The following is a 17,076-nucleotide window of genomic DNA, read 5'->3' as shown; positions in this document are numbered from 1 at the left end:
ACAAAGGCCTGCTGGGTCTCTTGAGACCCCGGGATAGTTTCTCTACCAGGCCTATATTGTGACACCTCCAGCAGTCCCAGGGTTTGACTTGGGCACCCAGGGAGCTTGGCTTATGTTCTCATCTGAGGTACAGCCTCATTTCCTGTATGGAACTCAAAAGAGTGACTGTTGATACTTTTCACTGGAGGAGAAAGGAAGGGAGTCTGGTACTCAGTGTCCAGGAGGTATGAAGGGAATCTCTGCTATGTTCAGGCTACAGCTGGGCTACAAGATCTCCCACTGGGGGAAGCAAAAGATTGTGGCAGCTGAAGATGGCAGGAATGGGCTCAAGGAGTCATCACAAAGCCCTACCCTACCCATAGTGCCAGGGTCCAGGCCCATGTCCTTTTATGAAGGCAGGAATCACCCAGTGCATACACTCAAGCCTCAAGGCTGCCTGGGCCTCACTATCCTCTACACCCGATGCACAGGAAATCTGTGTTGGCACATGCCAGGTGCTAGTCAAAGGTGGTGTTTGCACCCTCAAGCCACACAAACATCTTATTTCATGTGACCTTTCTGAGAAACAGAAAATAGGCTGTTCTGGAAAAACTAATTCTCTGGTAAACGGGTTAACCCCAAATCCTTCAGAAAATGTCTATAACCACTTTCTCTACAAAATGGCTTCTTATGTGGTCCCCTGACCTGGTCTCTGCCCACCCAACCCTCAGAAGCCATTCCCCATTCCCCACTTAAAAACCTTCAACAGCCCTTTGCGGCCCCCAGGACAAAGTGCATCATCCTCAGCCTGCCTGGAATTTAGGGCCCTCCACACTCGGAGTCCAACCCACCTTTCTAGGCTTACTAATGTAATCTAATGCCCTCCTCCCCCATCTGAAATTTTCCTCAAGGTTCAACTCCAATGCTACTTGACCACACAGCCTTCATGAGCCTTGTACACCACTCTACTCCTCTCAGCTGCTTTTTAGCATCAAGCACTCTTGACTGCTGAGTTCCATGAATCTCCGTCATCTTTGTGCCCCAGAGTGCCCTACAGCTGTGACTCTGCAGGTGTACGTAGCCCCTGCTAAGGAATAGATAGTTCTCATCTCTGTAACGTACAGTCTGTTTCCTGGGGCTGTAAGAGGTTATGTGATCTGCCCAGGGTCGGGTATGCATGAGGCAGCACCTGAACCCAGGTTTCCCTCACAGGTTACTTTGCATGATGCAACACCACCTCCTACACAGCCAATACTTACTGAATAGCCCTTTAATTGGTCAATAGCATCTCATGGACCCAAAGGTATCTTTCTTTGTAGGCAATCCCTCAGGGCCTCAGGGCATCAGTTAATTTTTTTTCTAGACCTTTTTCCTGAACATGCAAAGGACAGCTGAAATGCTCGTAGAAAGGTCTCTTCTATCATGCTTCTTCCAGGCTTCCCTCCTGGTCAAGGGCCATCCCCCATCCCTTCACACTCCCCTGTCTTTCTGGGCCAGTCCCCAAGTCCTTTACAGGTCCCTCCTCTGCTCCATTACTAGGGGCCTATGGAACCTGGTCATCCTCTGTGCCAGTGCCCAATGGGGCCTGAGTCCTCCCCGACCCACTGAGTGTGGCTGCAAGATAGAGATGGATGGTTTCACGTTCACACCAGGACCCGTCCACCAGATATGTGTCCCCTTCAAATCTTCCCCCCTCCAAAGCTGCCATTTAATTCACAGGCTGACTCCTCTACCCGGTCATGGGATCATAGATTTGGAGGTGAAGGGCTGTTGAAGGTTACCTGGGCCAACTTTCTTATTTTATGGAAGAAACTGAGGTCAAGAGAAGGAAAATGACTTGCCCAAGACCACAAAGGACTCAGTTCCTCCGACCCTGATGTACTTTCCACTATATCCCCTGCTGCCTGCCTTGTCCACACAGATCCAGGTTCCAGACCCCCCACTGCCACCCTGAGATAACTCATGAGGAGATCTTCCCACCAGGGCATTTAATAATACAGAAAGAACAATCGTTACAGTTATTTTTAGTTCCTTTCAACATAGCAACAAAATTAAAACCAGAAGCCCAGAGCCTGGATTGGGAGGAAGGAGGACCTGGCTAGAGGGGAGCTTGGGCCTTAGGGGTGGGCACCAGCCCAGGCCATTAAGCTTGTCTGAAAGGGCTTTCTTCCTGAAGGCTGAAGGCTCTAGTTGCAGCCTTAGAAGATTCAAGGTGGATAAAAGGTTAAGAAAATCAATCTGGGCCCCGCCCTGGGTCACATGATCTCTGCAAATCCAGTCTGACATCATTTTGTTTTCCACAAACCATTCAGTGGTGAGAGGGAGTCAACAGTAATGCTTTCTTTCAGGGAGACTATTAAAGAAAAAAAAATATGGCACCTCGAATATGGCAAATTATTCTGTTGGATTTTGGATCACAATCAGGAAATAATCTTTATCTGAAAAAGAAGAAAAGACACATGTTACAGATTGATTCCTGACTCCCAGTCCAGGCTCCACCACACATCTGTTGTGTGGCCCTGGACAAGTACTCTGCTTTCCCTAAGCTTCAGTGTCACTGAAGTGATGGAATTAGAAAACCAGGCTGGGAAGAGACCTCAGGGCTCGTCCAGGCCAACCGAGACCTGAGGAAGAATTCCTGCCATGGCTGATCCACCAAGCTGGTCTGGCTTTCCCCCAAACCTCTGGGAAGGGGGAACCCACTACCTTCCAAGGCAGCCCATGGGCCAATTCCTCTGCACAGGGGAAGGAAGGGGCCCAGAGGGATGGCAGGGCTCTTGCTGCTTTATTCCTCAATGTGACACCTCTCCTTACTCTGACAAACACTGCCTTAGCATTCTTGGATACCATGTCATCCTACAGACTCACATACTGAGCTTGTGGTCCACTAAAAGCCATAGATCTTTTTCAGATGAAATGCTATCTAACCAAGCCTCCCTCTACTTTGTACATGTGAGGTTAATTTTTAAAACCCAAGAGTCAGACCTCACATTCATCCCTCTTAAAATTTTAATTACTGAATTCAGCTCAACATTTTATAGCCCATCAATACCTTCTAAAATCCTGTTTCAGTCCTCCAATATATTACCTACCCTATACTAGCTACTCTAGATTGGTGCCATCTGCAAATTATGGTAAGGACGCAATTCTTGCCCTTATCTAAGTTACTGATTAAAGAACAGGGAGATTCATATTCTGCTTTGAAGCACCTTTGTTTAAGGCACTAGTGCCCATAGTACGCCCCCAAGGCAACCTTGGAATAGTCACTTGCCCAGACTTGGGGCAGGAATGTGTGTGTGTGGGGTGGTATGTGTATGGTAGAAGAAAATGCCGACATCCATTACACCACAGGGGAGGTAGGGCAGCTCACAACCTGTATGGACTCCTAAGTTCTTCGAAGGCAAAGGACAGGGTCTTATGCATCTCAGCCTGAATCTCTAGTGCTTAACCCAGGGACTCTCATATAGTAAATCTTTACTAAAAGTTTATTGAAATGAAGAAAGCATGCAATGGCATTTCAAACTTAAAAAAACTTGGCCTCTTCATCCAAATTACAGCAAAGGGACAAGTTTAATCTGATGAAGGTCAGCCCTCTTGCCCCTGAATTTATCTGTTGTGTTTGTTTGGAACATAACTTGTGCAGACTTCCTTGTGTAAATGTCCAGGGAAGGGGCTACATCATTCCTGTATTGGTGTCCCTAGCAGCTGTTACAGTACAGAATGCATAACTGATGCTTAATAAATTCATGCTTATTGACTGAAATATAGTTCTTGTTCCTGTTTCTGTACTTACGAGAGAAATGATTATTAATAACCAATGATTTGGGGAGAGCCAGAGTTTCCCCCTTCTTCAGCCTCTGAAGGACAGAACTGATGATAACAGGACTAATATTCTCCTCAATCTAGGTATTGCTACCCCACCCAACCTTATAAGGAATTTAATCTAAAGTGAAATTGGCCCATTTGAGTTTTACTCAGGCTTGGGTGGGGGATATAGATCCTTTGTCAAGATTCCCGGAGGCTGGGGGTGGTGTGGGAGTAAGGGTGACATAATCAAAGTCACATTCCCCCAACCACCCATTAGAATAAATCCGCCTGGGGCAGCGAGTATAGCACAGGCCCTGGAGTCGGGAGGACCTGAGTTCAAATTTGACCTCAGACACTTGACACTTACTAGCTGTGTGACCTTGGGTAAGTCACTTAACCCTAATTGCCCTGCCTTCCCCCCTCAAAAAAAGTAAAAAAAAAAAGAATAAATCCACCTCAACTTAACCAATCAGAGTTGATAGCTCTCCTCAGGAACACCCACTCTTCCAAGGGCATATAAACTATGAGCCTCTGGCCATGACTAATCTTTGGGTTAAAAGAGTAGGCCAAATGACCATCCCTTTTATTAATAATATGCTAGAACAATTAATAAAATGATTAATTACTAAAAAACTAAGTCCCTCGAACTTTTGTAATGTCACACTCGGTGGGCACTCCAAAGTAAACTGTTAGTGTTCATGCAAAATGCCGTTTGACAAAGTATGCTACACTGATCTGACTTGTGACTCCTTCACTGGCCGTGCACACCAAAGGTATCAAACTCAAAACTCCAACCAGATCAAATAAATAGATAAATGAAAACACAGCGCGGCACAGATTATGTTCATCTCTATTTGAGATGGACACCGCCGGTGTAGACTAACACTGACAGTTTCCTTACTGTGACAGGGAAGATCGAGGCTGTGCAGGTCAGAGTCCATAGCTACCAATCCTACGGGGACTGTAGTACCAAGAAGGCTGGACTCAGTGAACTGGAGGATCCTTTGCACCTCTAGAGGTCTAAAACACGAGGCAAGCTAAGAAATGGAAGTAGCCATTTCCCTGGTAATGTGAACAGATGAACATCATCAGCTCTGGAGCAGAGAAGTACTTTGGTTAAATAGTGGTTGTGGGTGTAAGGCAGAGCCGCACTCCAGTGAGAGTCACATGAGCCGAAATCTAGTCCTGACTGCCACAAATTCCCTGTGTGACCTTGGGTAAGAGACTGAACACTCTCTGAGCCTCAGTTTCTCCATCTGTACGACGAGGGGGTATGACACCATCGCCTCTGAGGGCCCTCTAATTCCTGCATCCTAGGCCCCATGGTGTCACCTAAAGTTTCTTTCTGACATGCCCAATGAAATCCTGGAACTGCTCCAAGATTCAGGCAGTGAGACTCCCCTTACCTGGAGCAACCATGATCTCATTTTTCTTTGAGCGAATGCGGAGGAATGTGAGATCATTCTGGGGGTCAATGTCTCGCACAGTGCCCCGAGCCTTCAAGATGAAGCTGTGCATCAGGTTGGCATACTGCACGGTGGTGGAGTTGTCCATGGTGCTTTTGATTGGAATGCCTGAGCCAAGTACAGGGGAAGAGAGAAAAATTGATGCAAGCTCTTCCGCTTTTTCCCCATTCTCATGATTTACAGAAATGGTCATTTCTGCTTGTGTCATACAATAAAATTAGATTAATTTTTAAAATCTTGAGAGTTTTATGGTATAAACAGGTTGGCCCATTTAAAAGTCAACTCATTAAGAGTCCAATAAGGATTACCTTTTAAATGAACCTTTTTCTTGGTGGAAGGGGTCTGTTGTCCCAGTCTCAGAGGCAAAAAGCCCTCTGAAGTAAACCACCTCAAGAAAATTGAAACCAACCACGTATTAAATGATTGGAGCCTGGTTCAAAAACTGTAGTAGTAGTAGTAGTGTCTGGTGGCACGATTAGAAAGGTCAGAAGAGATATGGGAAGAATGCCACGAAGTGAAAAAGAACAGAACACACAAACTGACTACGAAGACTCCAGGAAACAGCAGCAGCAGCAAAGTGTGGGAACAATACCAAGAGTTCAGGAGAAGACACAGACCAATAGGTTATCTGTGCTTTCATGCATGGCCATTTTGATTCTTCACTGTGCAAATGAACAGTTATTTGTGCTGCTGGTACCTGAGTTCAGAATAATAAAGAAAAGCCAGCTTCCTCCTCCTGATTATTGTACTTGCCATCCCACCGCACCCCCATGGGGGGCAAGCACCTAGCACCAAGCCCAGCATCTAGCATACGGTTAAGTGGATAGTTCAGCTCAAATATGACATGGGCTTATTTTGCAAGGAGCCATGCCTAACGACCCTTTATCAGTAAGATTATAGCCATTTATCAAGGGGAAGACGAGCAGAGCTGACGCTCCTTCTTCCCAGGGTCCCTTAGCTCTGAGAGGTAAACTTTTGTCCTATCTTGTTAGGGTCCCAAGCCACTTCTCAGCACGCTCCACGCCAAGCCTTCTCTACTCAAGACATTCATCTCCACCAGAGGCCCATGGCTCTGACAGGTGAACTTCTGCCTTATCTTTCTGGCTTCTACCTGACTCCCTAGCCCTAACCCTCCCACCTCCAGCCAATGTTGTCTCCCTCCTTCAGAATGTAATCTTCTTGAGAGCAGAGACACTATCTTGCTTGCTTGTATTTGTATTCTCAGTGCTTAGTCTAGTGCCTGGCACACAGTAAGTGCATAATAAATTCTTTCTCGCTTTCTCTTTGTCTTGGAGCTAGTTTGGCAGTGATGTGGAAAGAGCACTAAGTTAGAAAAAGGATGACTGAATTCCAGCCCTAACAACTACTTAGCTATGTGACCTTGGGAAAAACACAATCTCTTCAGGCTTCAGCTTCCTCATCTGTAAAATGGACATAGTTCCTACCCTACCTCCATAGTAGGGTATTTTGATGATCAAATGAAATAACACCTGAAAGGATTGTGAAAACTGTCAGAAACTGTACAAATCTATTATCATTTTAATTTTCACCACAAGGCAGAGAAAGATTTAAGTCTGGTTCCTCTGTCTTTTTGGAGGGCTTAAGGAAAAATGACATATTTATCAATTTTGTCCCAGGATCTGTCAGAGCTTTAGAAGTACTTTCAAAATGTTAGTTCTGAGAATAGAATACCTCATGGCTCTATCCAAAGCAGTTCAGAAAAAGACCTGAAAAACAAGCAGTTTCTTAACTCAGAGGGTGATCTTAGGCAGTCCAAAGTTGCTGACACAAAAGAGGGCAGATTCAGAAGCAAACCCGTTGGTTGCTATGGTCTCACCCCCTCCACAATGTACTGGGAGGTGCCTTGATTTTCATGCAGCTTCTAAAAGGGCTTATTCATATACTCCTCCCCAATAATCCTTTCTCCCCCTCATCCTGCAAGAATTCAGACCATGGTAAGGTTACACGCACGAATGCTGCATCAACACCATTTTCTTCATGATCATAAGCTGTAGGACAAGCTGGAAAGGGCCTTCCACTGAGTCAGGAGACATGAATCTCACTGCGTGACCACAGGCAAGTCACTCCTTCTCTGTGCCTTGGTTACATGTTCCGTACAATGAGGGACTGGATTAAATAATATGTCAACCAGAATCCTTAGTGCTCAAACATTCACTAGTGGCAAGGCCCTGTGCTTGATGCTAGGGGTGGTACAGATGATACCCAGAGCTCAGGACCACAGCTCAAGGTTTCCACAGAATGAGCTTAGTTAGGATGGTGTCTTCCACTTCACACTCTGACTCATGCACAGCCTGTGTTTCCCCGGTGTTGGAAGTCTCTCTACACAAAGATGAAACAGGACACTAACCCTTTTCATCAGAGTTTGCAATGTAAATTCTATAATTCTGTAAGAGTCAATATATAGGTGAATTTTCAATGTTCACAGAAGTTACTTTTTATCTATGCATTAGAATAGACCCTCATTACTGCACCTGAAAATGCAGTACTCAATGTTCCGTGATGTCAAGTTGGCTACATTTTCGGTCTAAAGTAAGATGCTTAGTAACATTAAATTCATCTTCTTGCCCCTCCTAGGATTCAGCATAGATAAGCCCTTGGTGAAACAGCTGTATTTGAGGTACCTGGGGTCCAGGTAAGATTTCTAAAGAAGCTTGAATGCCAAGATATCTAGAGACAATTTCTTCTTCATAATTCTGCCTTCTTGCTCTTTCCTGGAAATACCTCCAAGAACCTTGAGCTCAGGGGGTTTCTAACTGGCTTCGGACAATCCTGGCACACAGAATAAAGAACATTAGAATGTCAAAGCCAGAAGGGACATCAAAGATCATCTGGCCCAATTCCACCATGTACTAGATAAGGAAACATTTCCCAGGAGTGGAGGTAAGGTGCCCTTGATCACATAACTAAAGAATGGCAGACCCAGGACTGGAACTCAGGTTCAGGGTCCTGTTCGCTACACTCTGCCGCCATTGAGCCTCTGTTTCCTGTTCTGTAAAAGAGTTAAGATGCCATGACCCCTCCTTAGCAGGGCTGTCATACAGATAAAACAAAATCATAAGTATGAAAGTGTGTCAATAACCGTAAAAAATGGCAGCTCTCTTCAGTGGTCAGAGAAGGGGACTAAGTACCTTCTGAATTGACAACAATGATGCCTTGCACTCCCTTCTGGCTCTGAATTCGTTTTAGGGTTTCTTCTACCTCAGCCTGGCAAATGAAAAAAAAAAAAAAGAGAAAAAACAAGAAGATTAGGAATAGTTCCCAAGGTCACTTGGACACCAATTTCCCCAAGGTTCCACCCAGTTCCCCTTATTATTCTTTAAACTTCCCCAGGAATTGCTGGCCCTGGGGTCACTGTAACAGTTCCTTGGATCCTATTAGCCTCCACTCCAGCCGATTCCTATCATAACCCCAGACCTTTGGTATGGTAGAATTTGTTCAAACCTAACACAAACTAGGCTATGATTATTATTACAGAGTCTTAATGTACCTTCATCACCCTGAAGCAGGTCTGTTTCATGCTAGTGGGAACACTTCTAAACATACCTGATGCCAAAAATAATGATGCTATTTTTTACTCTTCTCTCCAAATGCTTCTTACCCATGCGTGAGGAATACTTAATGCCCCTGGGATTTGGATACTTAAGTTCCAAGCTTCCTGTAAATAGGAACAAATTCTTTGGGCTCCTATTCGATGTCGAGAGTTTACCTCCTCATCAAAGATCAGCTAGAAAGAGAAGATTCTCCATTCCTGCCTTGTGCCAGTGGAAATACCTGGGATATTCTCTGCTGTCCAGGGATTCCCTTTAACTCCACCTTTAACTGCTTCTAGGGGTGGGGGAAACTGTGGCCTTCTAGGTCCTTGGGTGTAGCCTTTTGACTGAGTCCAAGTTTTACAGAACAAATCCTTTTACTAGGAGGATTTGTTCTGTGAAGTTTAGATTCAGTCAAGGGGTCACACTTGGGGGCCTAGAGGGCCACATGTGGCCTCAAGGCCATAGGTTACCTATCCTGGATTAAGACACAAAGCAGAAGGAAAGGTGCCTAAACCCACTGCTGGAGAAAGATATTTCTTTTTTCTTCTTTAGAAAATCCTTTCCCATATCCAATTTCCCCCATTTCAATTTAAAAAACACTTAAGTACCTACTATGGAAGTCCAGGGTACTGGACCTAGAATCAATTAGATTTGTGTTCAAATATGACCTCAAACCTGGGCAACTCACTTAAGTTCTTTGTGCTTCATTTTCCTCAACTGTAAATTGGAGATCATAACATCATCTACTTCCCAGGGTTGTTGTGAGGATCAAATGAGAGAATGATTGTTAAGGTCTCAGCACAGGGCCTGGCACTTAGGAGGTGCTTAATACATATGTATTCCCTTCTCTTCCTTTTCCTGCTATGTGAAAGGCAATGGGCTAGGCTCTGGGATACAAAGAGAAAATGAAGAACAGTCCCTATCCTTTAGAAGCATACATTCTATTAGGGAAAACTGGTATAAAAAGTGGCTGGGTCCTCCAGCATTACTGGTGTTATGGTTTAGCTATATCATGGGTTAATAACAGGAATCTAATCAACATTTCCATCACTGTTTCTATGGGCTAATAAGTTCCAAACTCATATCTACTAATCTCTTTCCAAGTTGGGGATGACTTGTTTTCTTTTCACCTTTTCTGTGTTTGCCCCCAAATCCTAATAAAGTAGCTTAAATTTGTACACTATAGACCATATGACTTAATATGAATATAGAGATAAAGCTGTGTCATATCAAAAGGTCCTGAAATTTGAATCAGAAAAGTTTGGTTTAAGCCCTGCCTCCTCCACTACTACTTGTAGGACATTGGGAAGGTCATTCTAAGCCTCATTTTTCTCACCTGTAAAATGGGCTGAAAATACCAACCCTACCTAATTTCAAAGAGGGATGTTGTAAAGATAAAATAAGATAGTGTATGTAAAACAGGTTCATGTCTATGAAACTTTCTGTGAAGACTCATGTAATTATAAAAGTAACATGTTATATCTGTTGGAATGGGGGGGGAAGTGGGCAGTATTTGTTCTCCATTCAGGTCTCTTATTTAGGAGAACTGGAAGAAAAACAATAGGACCATTTAACAAGTGGAAATCTCAGAGTCTGGTGCCCAAACAAAAAATTAAAAACATCTTCTAGGAAGCAATCTCCATTAAGGGAAGGGAGGGCAGACTCTAAGACTTAATATACTTAATTAACTGTCACCTGAAGATCTGACACATCACACAAAGTTCTATGCAAGAAATGTGTGACAAGGCCTCTGAATATTTATTCTGTGATAATAGTAAACATTTAGGAATTTATAAACAGGATTCAGAACACAGGTCAAACCTAAAACTATCTACAGAGATAAAGTCAACTATAGTTCAGAGGGCTTGCTCCAAAGAAAAACCTTTTGATCCCACTCCTTTCTTTCAGTGAGGTTGGACTTTGGCTTTCATGGAGAAGTACTCTGTCTTAGGGGCTAGTGTTGGGAAAGTAGTTCATAATCTGGTTATTTCTTATTGGGTATTAGACCCACGACCCAATAAATCCACAATGAGAAATCTCCCCTAAACTAAGAGGACAAGGAAGTTGGACAGGCCAAATTCTGCAAGTGCAAAAAGACCTGGCAAAATGGAGAACATGTGTGAACATTTGGGCTGGGGAAGTAGATCTAGCAGTATCTGGAAATCCAGATACAAATAAATGGTATCAAAAAAGCAAGTAAGTGAACAGAGTCTAGAAACAGGTGGAGGCAAAAGACGCAAGAACGAAAACAAGCACAAATAATGTGTTGGTCCATGGGTTCCTATCACCCTGGTGGTATCCAGTGGCATTCCACGGGCCTGTATGTGTAGTGTCTTTACTTGGGTTCAAAAAAATGAGCAACTGTATGACTGCATAAGGGGGAAGACAAGACTATAGAGGGAAGATTAGAGACAACAAATCTGAACGGGCCGATGGTGTTACAAGGCAACTAAAACAGGTGAAGTGATCTAACGCAGCCAAGTCTTACCTTAGAAGAGGAAAAATGCCCAGTATAAGAGAGGGGACAGTGCTGCTGTTCTAAGCTCTAATAGGGCCTTCTGCGTACAGTGTTTGGGCATCAAATTTTTGGAAGGGCAGTGACAATTTAGAGAATGTCCGTAAGAGCTTAATGAGAGGAACATGGTAAAGGAATCCCCTGCCTGTTAAAGGTTAACCTGGAGAAAACTCAGGCAGGAAACATGATGACTATCTTCGAGTAACTGAAGGTGTGTCATGTGGACGAGAGATCTGATTTATCCTAGCACCCACAAGGGTACAAGTGGGAAGGAGACAGATTTCATTCTGCTGTGTCGGGAAGAACTTTTAACAAGCATAACTTTCCAACAGAAATAGAGGTGGCGAGTTCACTGTCCCTGGGGTAATTTCAATGGAATTGTGCGATAAGCATTTATTAAGCATCTGCTAACTGCAGCAAAGGCCCTGTGACCACCCTTCAGGAATGCTAGTGAAGGACCTGTGGGGACCGAGGGATCCCTTCCCTCGGTCGCTGGACGCAGCACTAGGACCTCCGCGAGCCTTCCTGGGATTGGCCGGCTAGCGCTCTCGACATGCTTCGGGGTGGGGTGGGGGTGTGGGAGAAGTGAAGCGGAGGAGTCCCAGAGGAGGGGGAGGGTTCCCCGGTGCTACCCGGCAAGGCGCCCTTCCCTGGCCTGAGCATCCTAGCGCAGTCCTCATCCTCTATGAGCCAGAGCCGGGGCGGGGCACCCACTTCCGGTCCCCCGGCATTCGGGCCCCGGTACTTTAGTTCCCACCCTCCGCCTCCCCATCAGACCCGGTCTCCAGGCCTAACCGCGTGCTACGGAACGCCCGAACGGAGAAAGGCTTCGGCCCGAGGCAGCAGGCCATGAGAGAAACCGGGGCTGGGGCTGGAGCTTCCTCCCGCCAGGGTCTAGCACTTACCATCCCGACAGAAACGACAACACAGCGGCTTCAACAGAGGCGGGGGCGCCCAACCCAGTCCAGAGACAGTTCCCTTCGGCGCCTGCGCAACCCCACCCCGTAAACAAGGAAGAGGCTGAGGATTGGCATCTCTTCTAGCCAATGGCGTGTCAGAGTTACCCCAGAACGTGGACTATTAGCCATCCGCTCCCCAAGGCCCGTCGGTGATTGGTCCAGAGCGGGCAGGAAGCGCGAGCTCCGCGGGGTGACGTCACAGAGGCGCACTCCCTCTCCGGGCTCCGGCGTCCGTCCCTCCCCAGTTGTTGCTGCGGGCTGTGACGGGCCGGCCGGGAGAGCCGAGGGACCGGGGCCGGTGTCGAAGGAACCGTGTCCTTCGGTGCTATCTTGGGAAGGTCTGCCGGTTTCCCCCTCCGTCAGGCCTTCCATCTCTCCAGGCCTTCGGGGTCGGGGGAAGATGGGGACAAGCCGGCTGCCTTGGCGACCGCGGGCGGGGGTGGGGCCGCCTGTATTTCCCTTGCATCCGGGCTTGGAGCGGTGGTCTGCTCACGACTCGGACGAGTGGCAGGCCCGGCTTGGGTTTTCTCCTCCAAAAGTGGGGCAAGTGTTAGGGTGCTTCTATGGTGCTAGGCGCCATAGTTGGGGAGAAGGCGTTTTGTGACGTCAGAGGCAGACGGGCCAGGGGCTCGGGGATCCGGGACCGAGCTCCCAGAAACTCCCCCGTGGGAACATTCCGACATTTGGTACGGGACCTTGCTCTTTGTGTAACTGCTTCTGCTGTGCCCCACCCCTTAGGCCAAAGCTGCTTTTGCTTTCCCTTAATTCTCTGGGAGATCGGGCACTCCTCACCCTACAAGAGGGATCCCCGACAAATAGAGCAGCTTCTGCTTTGCCTGGCCACCCGAGATGGCACTGTAGCAGGACTGGATCTCAGGGGACCAGGATATGAGCGATGGCCAGGCATGTGACTATGGCAAAATTAACTTCACCTCCCTGCCCCGCTTTCTCATCTGTGATATGTGGGCAATACTGGCACCATCCACTTCACAGGTTTGTGGTGAAGGTGCTTGGTATGCTTTGTGGACAAATGATTTTCACAACTCTGTGAGGTAGTGAGTGATTCATTATCCCACTTTACAGAGGAGGGAGTGTACTCAGTAGCAGACCTGTAATTTGAGCCTCGATTCCAGGGCTTTTTGCATTATTATCAGTCTCTTCTGCTTTGCATTTAGGCTTTGTAGAAGCCCTGTCCTTGGAATAAGGGCTGTCCTATAGGACAGAAAAACAAAACTCGATATATTCTATTTCTGCCTTTATATCATAAGTGTTCAGCACAGGGCTGGGCCCATAAACATCTGATAAATGATTGTTGAATACTCAGTGCACACTAGGAGCGTTGATTTTTCTTGTGATTTTGTGTGAAATTGCCTACGTTGGGACTAGGTGAACTGTCAAAGGTGCTTTGTAATCAGGTAGTAAAAGCCATTACAGACCCCGGAGGAGGCAGCGTATTGTAGTGGAAAGAGGACTGACTGGTCTTGGAGCCTTTAATTCCACCAAGCAACAAGGATTTATTAAGGGTCTACTAAGTGCCAAGCCCCTGACACAGTTCCTGCTTCAAGTAATTTCCATTCTGTTGGTGAGACACATGTTCACAGATAAGTAAATAAAACAAAAAATGTACAGTGATGAGGGAGGGGTATTAACAACTGGTGGAAATTAAGGAAAGCCTCTTGAAGGATGTGGCATTCAAGCTGAGCCTTGTAAGAAACTTATACTCTAGGAAGCAGAGGTGAGAGAGGAGATCATTACACAGAAGCAGGAGGTGGAACATGTAGTGACAGCAAATAGACCAGCTTAGCTCAGGCATAGTGAACATTGGGGGGGGGGGGGGGGGGCAGGCAGGCACAATGTAACATCTGACAATCCTAGAAAGATATTCCAGGGCCACATGATGAAAGGCTTTAAACACTAATTTGTGTCTTATCCTAAAGACAAGAGGAAGCCACTGAGGTTTCTTGAGCTCATAGTCAAAAGATCTGAGTCCTCTCATCTGACATTACCTGGATGCCTTTCTATAAGGCATGCCACAACCAGTATATGTTTCATCATCTATAAGATGAGGATCCATGCGTCATCCACTTCAGTTTAATAAACAAGTAGTTGTGGTATTGCACAAAGATACCTATGACACAGATACCCCTTTCAGAGAGCTTGTAACTGATAGGGGTGGCAGGGAGAGGAAGAATGGAACAGAATTAACAGTAGCAGGAGAGAATGAGGTGAGTCAGGGTCTAAGCAAAGGCTACTCGTACCTTGGGGATGGTAGGAGAGTTAAGGGAAGGCTTTGTGAAGGTGTTTTGCCTGAGTTGGGCAAGAAGGGAGGGATTTCAATTGAGGTGTGCAGTTCCATTCCAGTTGAAAGCAGATGGGAGAGAGCAACATGAAAACATGTCACTGTCTTGTCTTTGTTCTATAGTTTGAAAGGAAAGGCAAGTAAGATTGGAGAGGTAGAGTGGGGTCACATTGTAGAGTAGGGGTGTACTGAAAGCAGCTTGTACCCACCTCACTGTTCAATTTTCAGTGTGAGCATTTACCCTGTGGAAAAGGGCAAATGTTATGAATGAGGTTTTGGTGTATTGTTTTGTTAATTATCCTTCTTAAAGTGATGGGAAAAATGTTCATTGAAATTAAACCTAGAAAAAAGTACATTTTTGACCCCCTGGAGAGTTGCTTATTAAACTCTACCCCTGTTGCCAAGTTCAGGACTTGATGTATAGTAGGCAATGGTGAGTCATTACAGAGAAGTCTGACCAGAGGAATGACATGAACAAAGTCATTTATGTGTTAGTGTAAAACTACTTGGCTTCATGTAATATGATAAAAGCATGTTGTAAACTACTTAAAAGGGCTACAGTGCTGTCTTATGGTAGCAGTCTGGAGTTTATGATGATGGCAGGACTAGACAGTTTTGTTTTGGGGACAGTACCCAGCGTGGCCATGAGGAGCTTAGCACAATGAAGAACCGGCAGCTGCCTATTCTGCCTCCATGATCCGAAGTTCCATGCTGGGTAGGATTCTTTGGAAGGATGTCGATTCCAGAAAGGTGTGGACTAGACTAGATGAATTCCCAGGTTGGATTCTGCATCCAGTGCCGTGTTGGATCAGGGGTGGTGGTTTAAGGTAAGCAACATTCAACAAACCAGCCAGCTTTGCATTTGATTGGGTAGAATTGTACTACAGATTCCTGGCAGAAGCGAGTGGTTTTAGGGAATGTTAAAGATCAGAAATCAAATAAAGCGAGAGCTGCTATCATCTCTCTCCCTAAGGAGGTATAATTTAGAGTCAGATGACCTGAGTTCTAGGTCTATTTATTACCTGTGTGTCATCCTGGACAAGTCACCTAACCTCTCAACCATATTTTCCTCATGTAGACTAGGTGTCCTGTAAGATACCTTCTAGCTCAAAGATCCTATGATTCCTATCAAATTTGGAATAACACAAGGCTGGGAAGGATAGCCATTAAATATGAAGACAGAATTGGGACTCTCCCCCAATGTAAGTTCAGTTTAGTCCTATCAAAATTCTAGACTTGGGTTCAAAAGAGTAATTGAGACAGTAGAGATGTAGCTGGGCAACAGTTCATAGGGAGAATGATACAAGGGGTTTTAGCGGATTATAAGCTTGATGAGCTAATAAGTGATATGGCAGCTAAAAAGGGGTATTCTAATCTTGGTGCTGTATTAAAAGAGTGCGGGGCCTGGAATCAGGGAGACTTATCTTGCTGAGTTCAGATCTGCCCTCAGATCTACTTGCTGCGTGACCCTGGGCAAATCACTTAACCCTGTTAGTTTCAGTTTCCACTCTGGTGTCTGTGCCAAGAAAACCCCAAATGAGTCATGAAGAGTTGGACACAACTGAAAAGACTGAACAGCAATGGTGGAATCCTAATAAAGCTGCCCCCCCCACAGCCCCAATATTCTAACTTCCTTATAGGCCCCACTGAACAGCAAGCCACTCCCCCCATCCCTCACATCCACTCTATCCTAACTTCTCCATACATGCCTCGCTGCTCACTAGAACAACAGGTGTGTTCTTACAGAACAGCAGGCAAGTCCATGTGATGGGGTCCCAGCCACTGCCCCCAGACCCATTCCTCCTATTGTCCACAGAAACAGGTGTGTCCATGCACCCAACCACAACCACATCCATACTCAGCCAATCACAAAGCACCACCAGGCTGCCCAAGCGGTACGTGGGCCCCAAAACAATAGAGGGGACTTTCCCTAAGTAGGCACCTGTGTGGTAATTGCATGCACGGTTCCACTGCCCTATTACCTAATCCCTTGACAAACCTCTCCTGCCTTTTTAATATTCGTGATTTGTTATGTAATTGCATCTTTACCCTATAAAAATCCATCTTGCTTTCTTTGAAGTTGCTCGTCCTTGGAACTTAGTCTGATCTCAATAAATGCCTATACTTGGATTAGAGGTGGTCTGACTCTGAGTTGAGATGGTTCCACCACAACACATCATGAAACCACAACAATAAAATCGTCTTGTCCTCTACTCTGATAAGGCCACACCTGGTATATCATGTTGAGCTCTTGCGTATTATTTTAGGGATGACAGTGACAAGCTAGAGTATATAGAAGAGGGCAACCAAGATGGTGAAGCAGGTGAGGACAGTATTAAAGGAACAGACTGAGCAGAGAAGACGCTGGCCTGGAGACCGTGATTGCTGTTTCACAGCACCTGCAATGCAGATGATTAGATTTATTTTGCTCAGAGACAGAGGGCAAAATCAAGAGTTACAAGTGGAAGTTGAAGAGGCAGATTATCAGCCAGTTCCA

General features: G+C 45.7%; 1 protein-coding gene across 1 annotated transcript; it reads right to left on the bottom strand.

Moving 5' to 3' along the window:
• Nucleotides 1-1,952: 1,952 nt before the first annotated feature.
• Nucleotides 1,953-12,312, bottom strand: DYNLRB1 (dynein light chain roadblock-type 1). Its single transcript, XM_036748391.1, has 4 exons — nt 12,227-12,312; nt 8,402-8,477; nt 5,193-5,360; nt 1,953-2,417 (listed from the first exon to the last, which is right to left on the bottom strand). The coding sequence occupies exons 1-4, from the start codon at nt 12,227-12,229 to the stop codon at nt 2,374-2,376; spliced, it is 291 nt and encodes a 96-aa protein (XP_036604286.1). The 5' UTR covers nt 12,230-12,312; the 3' UTR covers nt 1,953-2,373.
• Nucleotides 12,313-17,076: the final 4,764 nt, after the last annotated feature.

Source organism: Trichosurus vulpecula, chromosome 3 (assembly GCF_011100635.1).
Source record: "Trichosurus vulpecula isolate mTriVul1 chromosome 3, mTriVul1.pri, whole genome shotgun sequence".
Classification (NCBI taxonomy): Eukaryota; Metazoa; Chordata; class Mammalia; order Diprotodontia; family Phalangeridae; genus Trichosurus; species Trichosurus vulpecula.
The sequence above is the reverse complement of the archived record's forward strand: the minus strand, read 5'-3'. Positions and strand labels throughout refer to the sequence as shown.